The 15,198-nt window shown below is 37.1% G+C and overlaps 3 protein-coding genes across 3 annotated transcripts; 1 reads left to right on the top strand and 2 right to left on the bottom strand.

The window, feature by feature from the left end:
* The first annotated feature begins 3,936 nt into the window (after nt 1-3,936).
* LOC106292855 (peptidyl-prolyl cis-trans isomerase CYP21-4) lies at nt 3,937-5,939 on the top strand. The gene is made up of 8 exons (XM_013728522.1): nt 3,937-4,087; nt 4,379-4,570; nt 4,654-4,693; nt 4,783-4,833; nt 5,009-5,094; nt 5,246-5,383; nt 5,484-5,634; nt 5,715-5,939. The coding sequence occupies exons 2-8, from the start codon at nt 4,419-4,421 to the stop codon at nt 5,799-5,801; spliced, it is 705 nt and encodes a 234-aa protein (XP_013583976.1). The 5' UTR covers nt 3,937-4,087; nt 4,379-4,418; the 3' UTR covers nt 5,802-5,939.
* A 1,290-nt stretch (nt 5,940-7,229) lies between these two features.
* Nucleotides 7,230-10,766, bottom strand: LOC106343295 (aldehyde dehydrogenase 22A1). The gene is made up of 14 exons (XM_013782465.1): nt 10,514-10,766; nt 10,382-10,425; nt 10,044-10,148; nt 9,814-9,941; nt 9,599-9,721; nt 9,348-9,501; nt 9,044-9,147; nt 8,907-8,985; nt 8,740-8,835; nt 8,492-8,629; nt 8,176-8,391; nt 7,907-8,098; nt 7,683-7,826; nt 7,230-7,594 (listed from the first exon to the last, which is right to left on the bottom strand). Exons 1-14 carry the CDS (start codon nt 10,623-10,625, stop codon nt 7,439-7,441), a joined length of 1,791 nt encoding a protein of 596 aa, XP_013637919.1. The 5' UTR covers nt 10,626-10,766; the 3' UTR covers nt 7,230-7,438.
* A 231-nt stretch (nt 10,767-10,997) lies between these two features.
* LOC106344000 (probable E3 ubiquitin ligase SUD1) lies at nt 10,998-14,751 on the bottom strand. The gene is made up of 9 exons (XM_013783373.1): nt 14,554-14,751; nt 13,914-14,438; nt 13,045-13,827; nt 12,769-12,956; nt 12,317-12,649; nt 12,095-12,246; nt 11,854-12,005; nt 11,618-11,764; nt 10,998-11,530 (listed from the first exon to the last, which is right to left on the bottom strand). The coding sequence occupies exons 1-9, from the start codon at nt 14,749-14,751 to the stop codon at nt 11,150-11,152; spliced, it is 2,859 nt and encodes a 952-aa protein (XP_013638827.1). The 3' UTR covers nt 10,998-11,149.
* Between the last annotated feature and the right edge of the window lie 447 nt (nt 14,752-15,198).

The following is a 15,198-nucleotide window of genomic DNA, read 5'->3' as shown; positions in this document are numbered from 1 at the left end:
TTTATTTAATAATAATTGACATTAATAATGAATTTATGGTTAGTTTAATAAAAAGTTTATTATATAATTAGATGGACTAACCTATTTCTCTAGTAATTCTAAGAATCATTCTAGTGATGACATGTGGCTACAAAAAGAAGTTGTAATGTTTCACAAATAATATATAGGGGATTCACGGATGAACAGGGGACACGTGAACCCCTTATGCACAACATAGCTCCGCCCCTGCGTACACGAATGTAAAGTAAACGTGCATAGTATCTTAGATGTACGTGGACGATAATGCGTGAACACAATAAAATTCACAAATGAACTGGGGGACGTGAACCCCTTCTGCATAACATAGCTCCGCCTTCGCCCCTGCGTACACGAATGTAAGTAACTGTGCATAGTATCTTAAAAGCAGTACGTGGACGTTAGTGCGTAAACTCTTATCAGAGTGTTCATATTTACGTGGACGATGAGTGCTATCTTGGCAAATTACAATAACTTTGGTCTTGCCGCCTCACCGCTTCATTTTAACTACAATATTGCATTCGTTATCTTAGACTAATAATGTATGTATGTCGGCCAAAATATCGGCAACGTAACTAACTCACCTTTTACAACTGAAATCGTATATTTTTCCTCTTCTCTTGCACGTATCACGTCCTTCAGTTAGTGGCGTAGCTTCCGTTTAGTATGTGGAAGATACTAATTCAAGTTTTTTGGTTTCTTTAGAAAACTACAAAAATAATCAAAGACTCATCGTTAAAGAACGCCAGAAGGAAGCTTTTTTCTTTTAAGACACCATTTCAAGTTTAACAAAAGCTTTATTCATCTAGTGTTGGTTTTCTTTACAACCAATATCTAAGAAATATAAGTTACTAAAAAAATATATATCTAAGAAATATTGAACACCCCAATTTTCAAAAACTATTCCAAGTTAAAATAATTACGGTTTACCGATGGTCAGCGAACCCAAAACCATCAACAAAAGTGGCTTTTTGTTTGACAAAAGTCAGAAAACCGACTCTGACCTAGTTTTCAAGTGATTTTGCATTTTCATTCTTTATTTAATGTCTGGCTAGACTAGCAGATTTGACTTCGACCATATACTTTATGTTTTAAGGATTTGAAATCAAATAAAATTGTAGCCAATATTCTAAACGGATATGTGTCTGAATTAGTGTATGGCAATCATGATAACTAGAATTGGTTATAGACATATACAAAGTGGAATAATAGTTTATGCCTCCAAATTTTAAGATAATTTTTTATAGCAGAATCTCTCAAATTTGTTTAAATTTTTTATTTTATTGAAATCTTTAGTATATTATCTATAATCTTTGCAATATTAGGGCCGGTCTTTGTGATTAGGGCTGAGCACGAATCAAATATCCAGATTTTTGGAGGTATTTTTGATTTGCTTCGTAACGGATATCAAATTTCTCGATTTGTTTTGTTCCGGAAAGATACAAATATCATTTACGAATACTTACAGATATATATCATTAATACAAATAATCAAATGAGATAAATTTGTTCTTTCAAATATTTTTACATGATATATAAAATAAAAAAAATAAAGAAGCAATGAAACTATATGTTTTAAAAATTTTAAATTAGTTATAAGAAAGACAAACTTAAGAAAAAGTTATAAATATCATAAAAAATTCTTCGCATTTTTCATTTTAACATTTTTATAATTAATAATGTGAATAGAATTTCTTAAATCATATGTTAAAATAACAATTATATAAACTCATACATTTAAAACTCTACATTTAATTGATATATATATATATGTACTAGGGATTAGCCCGCCCTACGGGCAGGTGACCAAATGTGGAAGTACAATATAAAAAATTAAATTGATTTACAGTAAAATTAACATTAATTTTAACTACATATTTTCTTAATTATTTTCATTATTAGTTTATTTTTTGTTTTTTTTTTAAATTATATAATTGAAAATGTATTTATTATTTTTTGCTTAAGTATTTTCCTACTTTGAACATAATAATAAGTATAATGAAGTTTATAAATTTTACTTCAATTATTTCTCTTTTGTTAATTTGTGTTTCTTAAATTCAATAGTTTGTTTTTTATATTTATTTTTAGGAAAATGTAAATTTAGACAAAACAAAAATAAATATCTAATTCACGGTGATAGAGAAAATATTTTAAATTAGAAACCTATTATAAAAACTGCTTATGACTGATCCCCTATGTATCTTTTGTGAGCAGTTTTGGAGAAGAACTGAACGTACCTTACATGATATTGCCAGTGCGACATAAGGATGAGCATGAGTGCCATTTGAAGATATGGTGATGTTGATGAGATGAAGGTCTCAGAAGAGAAAGCTGCAGAAAACGTTAATGTGAATATGGAGGAAATAGAAATTTATAGGCCTTGGGTTGGATTGATGTGTGGAAACTCAAAAGACCAAGAACCAAAACATAGCTGATATGAATTGGGATTATTGTTATTGCGATTAACTATTATTTGGTATTTGACTGGACTTTTATTATTCTCAGTTTAGTAGCAAATTTGGAAGCAAGGCCATGATGATTTTAGTAAATATGTGAATCTATTTGGTTGGACCGGATCTCAGTTAAGTACAAAGCGACTGCACTAAAGAGCAATATTACTTTTTTTTTTATAAATCACTGGTGGGACAAAGTTTTGCTGACGATCAACGCGAAGAAGAAGAAGAAAAGTTAAAAAAATGACAACAAAAGGATTCAAATAAGAAGCGAGATCTAAATAATTTTTACTTAAACTCAAGTGAAGAAAAAATATCCTAAGAAATAGCAGTGGTGGATGTTGGACTTGGTGACTCAGGATGCTGGGAGCTTAAGCATTGCAGGCTTTTTTTTTTCAGGCTGGCTCATCCTCAGGAACTGGTGAACCATCATCAGTTAATCCACCACAGACAGGTTCATCATGCAAGGCACCTGTAGTAGCAGAAGCTCCCTCCATCCACAAGCCTTAGTTCTAGCATAACGGAGAAGCAGTGTCCCAACCGTCGCCCTACACCGACCAGGCTTCAACTGAGAGAAGTTGAGAATTCACCATTATAGTAGCTGCTTTCAGAGAGAATTTGGAAAGGCGGGTGATTCTGTAAAGAATAGTTGTTCGGGATCCTCACATCTGGTTCGTGCAAATGCCTCCCCTTCGGGTCTCATATATATAGTGTAAGATAGGTGAAGAACGTATGGAAGCTGGACGGATGAGGATTTTGTTTATTGCTATGATTGAATGCTATCAATTACATCAAATATTTATTCCGGCGGAGGGAGGATAAGAGTAATTTCGACGGTTTCAGAAACGTGGTGATAGAGAGGAAATCGAGATCATAGAGACAAAGTGAGAAAACGTTTCGGGTATAGGCTCTTAATCTAATTTGCAGAAAGCCCGTAATGTTTTGCATAATTATTTTGAGAACGAAAAATTCAACAATTTTCTACAGAAGCCCAAACCCGTTTTAAAAATTGAACAAATGAGAACGTGACACTTGTCTCTAAAAGCCCCTACCATCCCTGATGACGTGGACGCAGGAAGAGAGACTCAAGTCAACTTTATTGTATAAGATATATATATATATATTTATATAGCTGTCGGAGCGGAGCGGATATGCGGTTCTTAAAATTTTAGTATTTGTGATTTGCTTCGTTTTTAACAGATATCAATTTTTAGTATTTGTTTTGCTCTAAAAATTTACGGATATCCGAATTTTTCGGATCGAATCAATAGCAAATAACGAATCAAATGCTCAGCCATACTTGTGATAACCACAACAATAGAGTAATTTCATGTTACAAGGTTGATTATGCATGATAACCGGTTTACCTTTGATGAAAAAAACCAGACCAAATTATTGAGTTTTTTTAAAAAAAAATTGGAAGAAAAGAAAATTAAAGAGTAATAATTTTCGTCGAGTTCTGGTGAGCTGTAAATCACAGCCGTCGGATTAACACACGGCTCATCTGAAGCGTCTCTGCAAAAAATAATATTCAAAAGCAGTTTTCCGATCGACGATACAAAACACGACCAATCTTCGCACGGGTTCCTGTCGTAACGCTCTTTCCTTTTGTTTTCTAGGTGCGTCTTTTTTTTTCTTCTTTCGAATTTTATATGATCTGTTTGGGACATGAGAGCATCCGTTACTGGAAATTGATTATATACTTTTTGTTTGATTTGATTGAGAATTGGAAAAATAAAAAAAAGTAAGTGGATCTGATGTATAGGAAGTTACTGGTAGAACCTATTGACCAGAGATAAAACTCTTTTGTGGTGTTTTTACATGTGTTGATTTGATTATATGTTAAGATTCTGAATCAAGTCAATACTTAGTATGATTAAAGTTAATAAAGGATGATTTGTGGTTTGCAGAGAACAAGTTTTATTTGCTGTGAGATATAAAGGTTGGCAAATGGCGAGGATAAAACCTCAGGCTCTGCTTAATCAAAGCAAGAAGAAGAAGGGTCCTAGTCGCATAAGTATTTCGACAATTGTCGTGTGTAATCTCGTAGTTGCTGTAGTTGTACTCTCCTTGGTCACTACTTATCGTCATTGGTCCCAGAGGTTTTCTTTCTTTCTTTCTTTCTTTCCATCTTTATTCTTTATCTTAGAACTTTCTATCTGTTAACGTTTAGTTTATCTCTCAGGTCAAGAAACACACTTGAAACCCAGAGTCAAAGATTTGAGGTACTGTTTTTGAGACGTCTTTTTTTTTTTTTTTTTCTGAGTGATCGTGTTTTGATTCTGATGAACTTACTTTGTGTGTTGTGTTTCAGGACACAAATGCTGTATCACAACAAAAGAATTACGATCTTCCTGGTTATGCCGTAAGTGAATCTAATCTCCATGTTTACTTGCTTGAGTTTCTTCTTTTATTCTTATTTCTCTCACCTTGGTGATGTGGTTAGACGTATTCTAAAAAGTAATATATCATCGGTCTTATCTCCTGGATATTCATTCTTAATGATATATCTTTGATTCCTATCTTCTTATCTCATGTAGGATATAAGCACATCAAAAGGTCTCATAACTGTGGAACTCTTTAAAGATGCTTCCCCTGAAGCTGTCGACAAGTTTCTAGATCTATGGTTAGTATATCATAATACTTTAAGACCTATCATACTCTTATTGGAACGTTAAGCACACACACAAAAGAGAACCAGACTGAATCAGTATGTGACACTATTCTAGTTTTATTCTGTGGTAGAGGCAATAATACATTTCGAGTATTTGTTGCAGTCAGAAGGATCACTTTAAGGGAATGCCGTTTCATCGGGTTATAAAAAACTACTTGGTGCAAGCTGGTCACTCCTCGAGTTCTATACCTATAGAAGAATGGACAGCTAACGGAAAGCTCCGTGGTCGCCTTGACACAAGGTAATTTTCTTTCTCTGCCTTTGCTTTTAAGAGCTAAAAAAAACTTCATAGCCTTTCTTTAGTCTAAAAATCAAAACCAAACCATTGTGTTGTTACTCAGCCCAAAACATGAGGCGTTCATGTTGGGGACACCCAAAAACAAAGGGAACAACAAGGACTTCGAGCTTCTGATCACAACGGCGCCAATCCCGGATCTGAATGATCAGCTTATAGTGTTTGGAAGAGTTCTTAAGGGAGAGGATGTAGTTCAGGTTTTGATCCAACAAAACACACTTATTTGTTCAGCTTTTGGTTCATGTGCTTAACTGTTAAGTCATGTTAATTGTTACAGGAGATTGAGGAGGTGGATACAGATGAGCATTTCCAACCGAAATCTCAGATAGGGATCATTAGCATTGTACTGAAACGAGAATTATGAAAATGAGAGGCTCACGCCAAATCTTTTCTTCATACTCACTGTTTGTCTAAACCTTTTTTATTTTATTTTACTGATTATTTTTCTTGTTATTTTGTAATTTTAATTGATGTTTATCGAGGAAATAGCATCTTTGTTTAAGTTAACATAATTGGTTTTTCTGAATGGAAATAGTCTTCATAACCAGATTGTCTTCAACAATCGAAAGTTACAACACCAATCGATCATAGCCAGTTATTACACATCTGCCATGTAACTAAATGAAACAATGACTTTAACTAAAATATTTTTTAAATCTAACTTATATTCAAAAATAAATTTTATTAAATATTATAGATTTTATATTTTCTTACTAATATTTAATATAGATTTGATATATATTCAATCAATTTGTATAAAACTAATAAAAATAATATAAAATAATATAATTATCAAATATTTAACCTAAACAATATTATAAAATTTGTAGATATATAAGACTAATGATCTTACAATTAGATATTTAAATTTGAAAAAAATTGTAGAAATTTTTGAAAACTTTAGTAATACAAATTGCATAATACAAATTGTATAAGTATACAAAATAATAATATTTCAAAATTTGAAATGTTATATATGAATATATTTATTTTATAGATGATGTATGAGCTATTACCTTATTTTAAAAAAAGTTTACCAAAAAGAAGTATCAATATTTAATGTAATATATGAATTATTACCATATTCTAATAAGTTTGCCAAAAATATAAATCAACATTAAATGAAATTATCCATGTCATATTTTTCCGGAAGCCATGTCATCAATTTCAGTAGCCATGTCATATTTGTTTTGTGAAATTGATGGTAGAAAAGACATGTGGTCCAATCATCGATCCATGCGATCTGGTGTGAGAGAAACAGAAAAAGACATGGTGAAAGACTCTTGTCCCGTGGAGCTCTTGATCCTAAGAATTGATAAGAATATGCGCACCAAGTTCAAAATCTTGAGAAGGAGAGGTGATAAAACATTAGGAAATGAGATGGTCTATTGGTTTAGCACAAGAGAAGATTAAAAGAAGCAAATAGGAGTTGGAGGTTTTAGATTTATAGAGTTTAAATTGGTGTTCAATTAAATGTTGCATCTTTTGATGTAAGAACAGACACATGATAAAATCAATTCGCAGAGATATAGTCTAGGGGATAGGTTAAAGACTCAATGACCAAGCCCACCTACTCTAACCCATTAGTCTCTAGAATTGGGCCTTCGTAACAGAGCCGTGGCGGTACGGTTTAGATAAATCGAAAAATCAAACCAAACAACACAGTAAATCTCAGTCCGGTTCTACGTTTCCCTCTCAGTTGTGTTAATTTATATTGTCGACAATCTCTACAAGGTTCTATATCTTAATACCTACCAAACTGCAAAACACCAAATATCCTGGAGACATGAGAGATTTGAATAGACCAACTATATTATATAAGAAAACGCAAATGTGGATTTCAAGTATCCCCACAACTACAAGTCATAAATCGCCATTCCGAGGAAAAACGAGTCTCTCTGAGGCTTATGTTGTTGTAAACCTAAAAGGCTCACTAATAACCAAAATTAGCAACTCAGCTGATGCATGTAAATGGTAAAAAGTTATTCTGTCACCGGGTCTTTAGTGGCTCTTTCTAGTTCTGCTCACGTGAGAGCTCTGATCGGTAAGGAACTTGAGGACATCGATTAGGGATCTAAGTCGGTCCCAGATGTTGAGTCCATAGAGGGTTTCAACTAGTGCCTCCTGGAATTCAAATGCGTTTTCTGCTACCGGGTACTGTGATTTTGACCATAATGAGTATTAGTAACGGATGCAAAAACTATCAAAGCTTTGGATAATGTTTGTTGTTTAAGGAAGAACTTGCCTGAATAGGTTTTGGAATCTTGGTTTTGATGAGTGGCCAAAACCTATCCTCGACCACGGATTTCACAAGGCAGCAAGCTCTTAAACCTTCTATGCCAGCAAACCGTCCAAACCCGCTATCCTTTACACCTCCAAACGGGAGAGACTGCAAAATTAAAAGAGGAAAAAGTCTTAATCAAGGAAATGAAAGTTGAAATCCCCTCGACTATAGCCAGAGATGAGTACCTGGCACATGTAGTTTGATGCAAAGTCATTGATTGCAGCGACGCCGCACTGGATTTGAGAAGCAATTTGTTTGGCTCGACGCTGGCTTCCAGAAAAAACGGCACAGCCGAGCGCATAACGTGAATCATTCGCCAGCTTTATGACCTCTTCATCGGTGCTGAATTGCATGATTGGCATTATTGGTCCAAAGGCCTGATGCATCACCAACATGAAGCAACATAAACAAGAAGTCTTCACGAGCAAATGAAAGTAAGTGTAAGGTTAAGTACCTCTTCTTTCATTATCTTCATGGTGTGGTTTACATTGATAAGAACAGTTGGAGGGAAATACTGATCGACTGCATCCTCGCCAAGATGACCAAAGCTTCCGCGAACGGCAATTTCTGCTCCTTTGTCTAAGGCGTCATTTACTAGGCTCTGTAGGGTTTCAGAGTGCTCTTGCAAACATATAGCACCCATGTCGTACCTCCCAGTTAGAGGAGGACCCTGATGTAAAACAAAGATTTTAATAAGATAAAAGGAGAAAATTTGAGAAAGAGAAGACTAACGTTGCTGGAACCAAGAAAACAGAGAACAATGCACTTACAGCAGAAACGGACTTCACAATCTTGGTAACTTGGGTAATGAATGCAGTATATATGTCTTTGTGAACATAAAATCTTTCAGCACCCGCACAGTTTTGCCCGCTGGACTGAAGAGTGCCCCTTACAGCCACTTGTGCAACCTACATTGTACAATGGAAGTGGTAAGTTTTATCGAATGATAACCCTCCTTTTCCAAGAATAAACAATAAGGACTCAGAAGAAAGCATGATGATACAGAAAGAAGAGTTACATGGGAGACATCTGCATCTTCACATATGATAAATGCATCTTTTCCACCAAGCTCAAGAGTGACGGGTGTCAATGTCTCAGCCGCATTTCTCATTATCTGCAACATACTGAATTATTACAGCTCATAGTAAATGGATGAGAATGAAGAAGAATGTATGTAGACTGCACCATCTTGCCAACAGCTGTAGATCCAACAAATATCATTTTATCAACAGATGAGACAAGCGCTTCTCCGGTCTCCGCAAACCTGAAACGAATGTGTTATTTTGATAACAGCAAGCTAAGGAGAGTTGAAATATACAGACCCTGTTATCACATCGACTAGATTTTCAGGTGCTCCAACGGCAGCTAAAGCTGCTTGAATAATGCGGAAGTAAAAGCATCCCGACCAGCTAGCGTGTTCAGAAACCTGCAGAAAAGGTTTTCAAGATATCATAAATGCATACAAAGCAATGAAGTCTAATCAACTTTCTCTCAATGGTTGCACTACCCAGGATGTCGACATCATATTAACAGTAACATGTAAGCCAATTGAGATTTGATGAATGGCATTGTCTTCGCGAAGATGAAGATAACGTAAAAAAGGGTCAGGGAATTATAGTGATATACCTTAATAACAATGCCATTCCCTGAGAAGACTGCAGCCAGCATAGGGTTGAAGATATTGTGGAACGGATAATTCCATGGGACTATAGCTCCAATGACACCAAGGGGATGGAACTCTACTCTTGATACTTTATGAAGCATAGCTCTTCCTGAAGACCTGCAAAAAGATAGATTTAAACTGACATCACAGCTATGCAAGATCAAAGGAGAACTATAAGTAAAACTGAAATTTAAATAAGATATTATGGAAATACCTATATTCAGGCTTTAACCATCGTTCCCCCTCCGAAAGAAGCCAAGTGATTTTCTCACAGGTAGTCATTATCTCGCCCAAGGACGCATCAACCATAGTCTTTCCAGTATCACGCGACGAGACTCTAAACAAACACGACACTATCTTAGCATCAATCGGGCGAAAAATATATAGATGTAGAACAAAACACTCAGTAGCAGAGAAATGAATCCTTACTCGCATATAAGCTCCTGGTGTTCGATAATGTACTTGAGAAGAATCCGCAAGAACTGCCTTCTCACCTTGAAGCTACTTTGAGCCCATGTTTTCTGAGCCTTCCTTGACAGTGCCACTCTCTCCTTAACCTGAAACAAAAGAAAGTATCAATCCTATCTCAGGATAATGTGGATCGCCTTAAAGAGAAACCTTTTGAGTAATATAGCTACATTTCTCTTGAAGCAACTAACCTCGGAAGTAGAGAGAGCAGGGAAATATCCAAGATACTTCATCGTGGCAGGTTCATAGCACTGAACTTTTTTGTCAGACTGTTGGCTCCGTCCTCTTGGAGGAATCTAAAAGATCAAGTCACAGAGAAACTCTTATTCAGTGTGCTAATCAGTTCATCAATTAATTAACTATCAGCCTCTTGGATTTACAAATATGGAAACAAAAGTTTATTTCAAATAATACAGAGATGGAATCTACATTTAACATTCCGATATCAGGAAAATATACAAAGATCAACAGCTTAAATCTGTTATCACTCAACGATGAAAATGAGAAGTGAATCGAATGAAGAACTCACGTAGATGAAGCTGTTCTCCTCCGTTTCTTTTCCATGAGCCAACACTGTTTAAAAAAAAAATCGATTACGAAAATTAATAAATCAAACATCGATAAGCAAAGGAACACGCAGAGCCATAAACGGAAGAGTTACCGTCGGATGCGTCTACGTCAATGGAGGGAACGTTGGGAGGAATGAGCATAAGAAGGAATCTGCAGATCGCGTAAGCGAAGGCGAGAACGATCAGCGGCCACCAGAACGCCATTTCGTCTTCAGAGATTCTTCAATCAAGAGAGCTTGGAGAAGACAACGCCGACGAAGGATGAATCTCTCGGCGTCTCCGTCAAATCGGATGGGATTTAATATTCTCAGCTTTGAATCGCTTTTTTGTTTTGTTTCGAGTCCACTGGAACTGTGAGAATGGCACGTTGGTAATACTTAGCAACTTCAGGGGTAATCTCAGAGAGAGGGATGGATTAAATAAAAATATAAATAAAGTATTACGTCACTAAAACGAGCATCCACGTTGAAGCTAAACGCCAAGAACGTGTACACGAAAGAAAACAACCAACCACACGCTGTTTATAATTCAATCGCGTTTGCTAAACCGAGGTACAACCAAAATATTAAACCGGCTGGTTCAGATTATATCAAGATAATATTTTGTTTCATCCAAAGTAAGAACCTAAAATTGGCTTCTTCTAGTTACTGTAAGAGTAAATACAACAGCATATTTTGATTGGTTCTATCAACAAAAGAGTCTCTTTGTTTGTCATATACTCCCATGGATTATGTCCGCTCTTCTTCAGTCACATTGTTCAGTATTTCACCCACCAGATACCGTTCATTGAAGACCAGCTGGTGAACGTAGATAATGAAGTCACGTGTTATCCTGGCAATGATCCAAACCGCTAGCAAGGCTAATAACGCCGGCCATATAAGCCGTTCAGTTGCTGAAGTGACGCTTTCTGAAACGCCAAGCAGTGGGAACAGAAACTTCACGAGCAGGTAAGGGATGGAGAGTGTGGTTAGAAGTGTGTTTATAATGGAACCGATCACGTCTCGAAGCAGCCACGTTGGAGGAAGTCTATTAAGTCCCACATTTCTGATTCTTTCCAGCTTTCTTAGCCATGCTTCAGTTGCGAACCAGTTGATTGGCGTGAGCATTGTCTGTCAAAGAAGCAAGGAGAAACAGATACATTACTTGCTATGCAAGAAACTGAGTCTTTGTCAAAACCCTGCTGATGTATTTCTTACCAGAAAGACCCATGTGTGAAGCACAAATACTCCTATCAGCCAATCTTGGATCAAGAAATGGACTGGTGATTCGTCTAGTGGCACTCTTAATGGGATGAAGATCATAAGTTCGATAAGTAGACCGAGCAACCCTGGTAGGACAGAGATCTGTTTATACCGGTTTTTGCAAGTTAGAAGTCATAATCCAATCCTCATGAAGTTTTTTTTTTTGTGAAAATGGAAGGTTTATTCTTTACCCAGATGGAGAAAAGCAACCCATTTCGTATCCACATGAAAACATCTTTGAGAAGCAAATCGAATCTTCCCTTCTGAATTTCATCATATACAAAGCAAGTGATGTTGTAGGTTTGTCCAATGATACTATATCCAATCCAGAAAGCAAGAAGATCTGCAAAAGCATGAGATTCACAGAGAGAGACATATAAGGTTGGAGGCATGTAAATAAGAAACAAGATGAAGAGGAAAAATACAACACACCGTCACGTTTGAGTCCAATTCTTAGCATGATGAAAGAGACAGACTCAAGGAATCCTCTCCCCACCAAAATAGGTAAAGCCATGAAGGCTGTACTAACAACGAACATACTCAAAGCCGCTAGCATCATCATCAATGCAATCCTCAGCCGAAACCTAGTGGTGCAACTTGTCAGAACAATTCATTTACGTATTATTAAAAGCTTGTTTGTATAAAGTCAATCACCTGTTATCTCTTTGGTCATTAGTATCGTCTTCAGCATTCTGAGATCCATGCAAAGTGACCAAAGAGCCTTCAGCTATGGAATAGAATAGAAGCAACCGTCTTCTTGGTTGCATCATTGGTCTCACATTTTGACCAGCACGGTGAAACTCCTCTCGTCGGGGAACAACCAGCAAGTAATCACTCAGATCAAGGCAAGAGCTAACAGTGATGATCCAGTTCTGAACCATGAGTTCCATAGCTGGTTTGACGAGTCCGATTAGCCATTTTGGGGAGGACGACAGTAAGTGGAAATAGAACGAGTGTGCAGCAGCAGAAACGTTTTCGTCGCTGACCCTGCGTTATGTTCAAAGTACAAGAAATTAAAAAGGATATATAAGGTAAAGGTAGTTGTTCAAAAAAAAATATATATATAAGGTAAAGGTTCAGAGGGAAGCCAATGCAGCAAGCTTTACCATAACTCAAGAGGGAAAAATGATGGGCTGATAAATGTAATTGCTCTAATAGGTAAGTGGAACAGAATCACCAACAACAGTCCATGACAAGCAACCGCAAAGAAAGTGTGACCAAAATTCATTTTGGTGATCTTGTAGTCTGGATCTGTAACATCTAAGAGATACCAAATGGCTCTTTTATGAACAATCTGCCAAAAAGAAGAAGAAAATGAGGAAAAATCTAATAAGAGAATTAAGGTTCCGCTGTTGAATGAAACAAAAATTTAAACTTATTACCTTTTGGATACGGTTCATGCAAGACTCAGCAACCAACAAGCAAACGATTCCAGAAGACCAACGTAGGATCATCATACATGGGAAGTGTGAAACAGTCTCAGAGCTCTGGGAAAATAAGGTTCCAAACAAAGGTGAGGTGCAGATTCCGAGCCAACAGCCAATTATCCAAGGCAGGACACCAATTTTGAAGCACAAGACAAAAGCTTCCTTAAGGACAGATAGGATTACGCAGGCCACTGCTAAGGAAACCCACAAGAAACGTGGCAATGTCACTGTTATGAAGTGAAATCCTATAGAAAACCACTGGAATATGGCTGGAAGTGTGGCTTGACGGTGAATGGAGATGATTCTTAAGCGCACAAGACTTTGAAAGCTTTTGCAGACCATTTCTGAGGAAACCCACAAAAAACTTGGCAATCTCACTGTTATGAAGTGAAATCCTAGAGAAAGCCAGTGGAATATGGCTGGAAGTGAGGCCTGACGGATTCCAAAGCCTACAAGACTTTGCAGGCGTTTGCAGGATTTTACTGAGAAAACCCACAAGAGACATGGCAACTTCACTGCTACGAAGTGAACCCCCAGTAAAAGCCACCGAACTATGACTGGAAACAAGTTTTGATGGAGAGCGAAGAGGAATCCAACGTAAGCAAACCAAACCGACAGCATTATCATGTATCCAAGAACAACAGTCGAGTTTCCAGACAAATAGCTGCCTCCAATCCTTCCAATCCAAACTGGCAGTAGAACAACGAGGATAGCCACATATACGCTGATGGCAAGAATCTGTACAGAACAAACACAACTTTGTTACTCAACCGTCTCCATTGTGGTAACTTAAGTTAGCAAAGACAGAGAGATATGGGACTTACAGCAAAGGCATCATCATCCAGAAAGAAAAGCACCCGTCTGATAACTCCAAACTCATGAAGCGGCGCCTCTGGAGGAAGAACCATTAGCCGAGGAGGTCGCCCCAAGAAACGTATGAGTTTATGACAATAACAATCAAAAAGGATCTTCATATACTTCGACAAGAACTGCAAACCTCCGCCATTCCCAATAAACCTCCTGACATTGACATCTCCCACCTCCAACTTTACAAGAGCTATAACCGTCATGCAACACACGCTAAAAGCGATGTATAACAGGCCAACGGAGAAATACGCGAGCTTCCGAGACATCCCAAATTCACTCTGGAACTCAGCAGCAACTACTTGGCCCCAAGGGTGTAGAGAAACGAAGTAGCTGTTCAAGAGAATCAACGCAATCCAAGGAACAATCAAGTTCAAGTAACGTCCTAGTCTTGATAAGACTCCGAGAAGAAACTCGTCGCAAGAAAGCCTCTCCGGAGCGTTCTCGGAGTAAATCGGAACAAACGAGTAGCTACGCCCACACACCTGCAACAGGAAACACCACGAGAAAGTCGAATCCGAACCCACACAAAGCGCTAAAACCCTAAAAAATATCAAAATCCCCCAAACTCTTGAGGTATCAGAAAGAAAGATAAACCACCTCGCATTTGTTGTTTCCGCGGCGGCTGAGCCAGGTACGAAGGCAATCCTGGTGGACGTACTTGATCGAACCTCGGCACAGGCACGGGTACCTTAAGGGGTTTTCTGGTTCCTCCGGCGATCGGCAAATCCGGCACTGGTCTTCGTCTTCTGCTGAGAAAATCTCGTCGTAGCTACCGGCTTCAGGCGAAACTTCCATTTTAGGAAACGCGGAGCTCTTTCTCGTCTCTCTCTCTCTCTCGTCGTCACCTGTGTGTTTTTCCTTGAAGCGGCAAACGCAAATGAGCTTAAAAGTTAAAACCAAGTAACAATTTTATAAATGAATAAACGATTTAAATAAATAATTACTAATATTGGTGTGATGACTGATAGGTTACGATTCCTTTCCTGCGGATGCTTTTTGTCAGCTACAGTCTTGCAGAGTAAAGAGTGGTGACTTTCCGCGTTGCTTCCTATCAATTTTTACCACGGAAAAAAAAAAGTTGAATCACCACTGTTAAAATAGTTTTTCTTTTGACAAAGGTGAATTTTCTGTGACCAATATTCCAACTTAATTTTAAATATCGGATGTTTTTAAAATTTTGAGGGTATTTCTCCAAAATTAATTTTTTAAAAATAAATATAAACAAATGTGAAAATAATACTT

The sequence above is a fragment of the Brassica oleracea genome, chromosome C5, assembly GCF_000695525.1.
Source record: "Brassica oleracea var. oleracea cultivar TO1000 chromosome C5, BOL, whole genome shotgun sequence".
Lineage (NCBI taxonomy): Eukaryota > Viridiplantae > Streptophyta > Magnoliopsida > Brassicales > Brassicaceae > Brassica > Brassica oleracea.
The sequence above is the reverse complement of the archived record's forward strand: the minus strand, read 5'-3'. Positions and strand labels throughout refer to the sequence as shown.